Source organism: Poecilia latipinna, unplaced genomic scaffold (assembly GCF_001443285.1).
Source record: "Poecilia latipinna isolate Pla-1442-1.1 unplaced genomic scaffold, P_latipinna-1.0 Scaffold14, whole genome shotgun sequence".
Lineage (NCBI taxonomy): Eukaryota > Metazoa > Chordata > Actinopteri > Cyprinodontiformes > Poeciliidae > Poecilia > Poecilia latipinna.
In genome coordinates, this window is record NW_015112630.1 from 401,464 (window position 1) to 405,131 (window position 3,668).

General features: G+C 36.4%; 1 protein-coding gene across 1 annotated transcript in view; it reads left to right on the forward strand.

Moving 5' to 3' along the window:
• The first annotated feature begins 2,053 nt into the window (after positions 1 to 2,053).
• Positions 2,054 to 3,668, forward strand: part of haus4 (HAUS augmin-like complex, subunit 4) — a 14,902-nt gene continuing 13,287 nt past the window's right edge. The window contains exons 1-2 of the mRNA XM_015032022.1: positions 2,054 to 2,319; positions 2,533 to 2,672. Of these exons, the coding sequence (XP_014887508.1) occupies positions 2,253 to 2,319; positions 2,533 to 2,672 (207 nt within the window). The 5' untranslated portion in view covers positions 2,054 to 2,252. The remainder of the gene's footprint in view (positions 2,320 to 2,532; positions 2,673 to 3,668) is intronic.

The window sequence follows — 3,668 nt, forward strand, 5'->3', positions numbered from 1 at the left end:
CGGCTGGAATTAATGAAGACAGGGAGTGGGAGGAGTTTTTTTGTTACTTAAACCGTTCAGGAAGAGGTCATATATAACTGGTGAGTGATTAAGTAATATGAACTTATTTGTGTAATTTAACAACAGACAACGTGAACAAGGGACAATGAAATAGTGAAACATTCTTAAAGAAATGTTGATGGGTCAATACGTCTGTGCACCATAATATTGTTTTGTAGTTCAGACCCACCAGATACATTAACTTTGGGCTTGAAGCCCATTAGACATCGGTTATGAATAACCCATACATTAAAACATCTGTTTCTCTCTCACTGGATTCCACACAGTTGAGCTTAACAGACAGATATACGAACAAGAAAATTGGGTGAGATTTTCTGGCACTGTACTACACAGGCTCAGCTCTTATCTGCCATAGAGGGGCTACATGTGCCACGCATGGAGTTCCACAAGGAACCTATTTATAGGGGAACCTTTTTCAACAGGATTCATCTTGCTCAGATTATGGAGTACTACAACAACGTATCTTACAAATGCTTTCCTGATGGCATAACTTGTATCTCATTGTCACTGCTTCAGTATAGTTCACTACTTTCTGTAAGCCATGTGTGCCGCTGCCAGCCTTGGCCAGGATTCTCTTCCAAAAGAGATTTTTAATCTCAATAGAATTGTCCTGGTGAAATTAAGCTTATGGCTTCTAAATATGACTCATGTCATTATTCCACCTTTCCCATAAAAGTAATTCATCATCAAATCTTTAGTATGCCTGTATGCCTTCTATAATGATCTATTTCCTTTTTTTGTGTATATGTCCCAGACTAAGGCACCCCAAGTTTAAATTCTCCAGTATATTCTATATGGCATTTTTTCTCTTTCTTGAAGCTACATTTTTCCTGGTGTTTTGTTTAGCTGTGACACCTTCCTGGATCAGAGGATCGGCTGAGCTACTGCTACCATCAACTTTACTTTCTCGTTCTATAGATGTTAGACTTGTGGTCTTTCATGATTTGACCCTGAATCGCTCATTTACATAACCATTGGCTGAGCTATTCCAACTAACTGATCTCTTTCAGTCTACAAACCTGAAAAGTGGCTCAGAGTTCATCTATTTAGCTGTCTTTTTCTCCTTAATGAAGACTGAGAGCTACTGCTATTAACTCAGTTACTCTCAGGTGCCCATCTTCATTAAAGTCACAATTCTGAGAAAAAAGTCTGAATTCTGAGATTAATATCGAAATTCTTATTTTTAGAGGCTCTAATTTTCTTCTGTAGATTATAGCAAATGAAAAAAAGTCTGGGGATTTGAACTTTAATCTTAGAATTCTGACTTTTATTCTTAAAATTCTGAGAAAAAAAATCTGAATTCAGATTTTAAAGTGAAATACCTGAGAAGAAAGGTCTGAAATCTGATATTAAATTGAGAAGTATTTTGTTTTTGTGGCTCTAATCCTCTTCCGTAGATTAGAGCCACCATAGGAAAAAAGCTATTGTGAGTATTTTTTTACGCTACATTTTCATTGGTCGTTTTCTATTTTAGATTCTGGTACTTATTTATTTAATTTTTAAAACAGGTAAATCTAGAACAAAAATCAGGCTGGTTTCATCATTTTTTCATAATTACTGTTTGACCACAGGGGTCTGTTCTGCAGAACATGAAAATACGCAGATATCCAGCATCGCGTCAATTCAAATCAATATACAGGGTAAACAACGCAGACATATCGACTTACAAAATAAAAAAAAGCAGGATTACACGGTGGTTGTAGTAGAAAATGGGACTTTAATCTCATGATTCTGACTTAAATTTAATTCCGATCAAAGTCAAAATTACCTTGTTACTCTAAAAAAATTAAAAATCTGCATTTTGAGAAAAAAATCAGAGGGTGTGTCCTCTTCCGTAGCACATCATATTATAGCCATAACATGTATTCCTGTCTACCATAAACATTAATAAGTAGTAATTTCTACAATAACTACAATAAAAGTCTTAACTAAATTTTTCTGTGATATGAACACTCGCTCCCGGATATGGAATGACGTTTTAGAACCTGTGTTTACGCTCTGTGGCCATGTGGGCCAGTTAGCCAATAGAACGACCCGCTGTAGGCGCGCGCAACTTGATTCAGGAAGCTGTCGTTGCGTTGTGGCGTCGCTATTTTTCTTTTATTTCTCGTGGGAGAAACAAAGTAAGAAGGTCGAACCAAATCTTTTGATATTATTAAGCTGCTAAAGGAGGAACATCGAACAGAAAAAAAATGTTCGTTGGGATCGAGACCACGAACATATTAGTGCTGGGGTCGGGAGACAATTTACATCAACAGGGTAAGGAAGGCTTTACGCTGGCTTGAGTAGGACTCATTTGAAAAGTATGCTTAACGAGTCAACATTTTGTTTTTAAATATTGCAATTTACCTACGTGCTACAAACATTAAAAGTTAAATATCACGGGGAAATTTGCCACTTTGCGGGGTTTTTTCCACTAAAATGTTATGGCGTCGATTAATTGAGGCTTTTCCCTTCAATCTTTCTACGCAGTTCTCGCCTCCTTCCCGCTGTGTGACGTGACAGAGGAAGATTTGACCCAGAATCCTCAGTTCTGTAAACTCTTGGCCACTCTGACTCAACATGTGGACAGAAGTGGACTCACTGTCCCACTTAAAGCAGACCTGGAAAGGGTAAGAAAGTTCTTCAGCTTCCAGGTTCTGGATCCTGGTTCTGAGTTTTCTTCTGAAGAACGTACATCACGTTCATCGTACATCACGTTCTTCAGAAGTACATCCGGTTACATCACGTTCTTGATTTAAATCCTCTGTATAAAAAAGCACAACACCTTTTTCCCTCACTTTGAGAACAAATTAGACAACAAATTGTTTCCGTTTGCTTGATGCCAGATTGATTTGATTCTTTATTTTAAATAAATAAATAACTATATGTAATATAATATAATTACTTTGCCTTTAAGCAATTTGGGAAATCCCAGATGATGTTGTAATAACTTTGTAAACCTTGAATTCACAGTATTTGATCACAACACCATTTGACGTATCAATTGTGAAGTGTGGGGGAAGTAGCATCATGCTGTGTGGACGTTTTGATGCAGAAAATACTGGTGCACATAACACTGTGAGAAAATATTGAAGCAATATTTAAAAAAAAAACTTTCAGATGTCAGAAAATAAAACTTTAGGCACAAAGGAGAAATACAAATAGACAAATAAAAGCTATTTGTACCATAGGGAGATAATCTGTCTTATATTATACTCTCACATACCGCAGCTTTAACACAGTTTACTTATTTATCACAATTTATATTATTAATGCAACTTTCACTTACTGGTATATTAAATTATATTACATGGTTTCATAATATTGTGTGGCTTCAGAATTTATGGTCCTATCTCTTTGAAAGACCGTCTGAGCAGCACTGGATCACCGAAATTTTGCAAAGTGTGTTTTCAATTGAACTGTCTGTTATGATTTTACCTTTCTGGTTTTCCAGACTTTCTACTGTGTGTGGTGAGTGATGGTTCTGTGCCGTCAATCTCAGCATTGCTCATTAACAAAAACAGAATTACAGAGTCTTGTTGAGCTCTAAAGTCTTAGTAAAACAAAGTCTTCATAGACAAAAATCTAGTTACTTGGTTACTTGTGTAGTAGAGACGTAAAGGGAG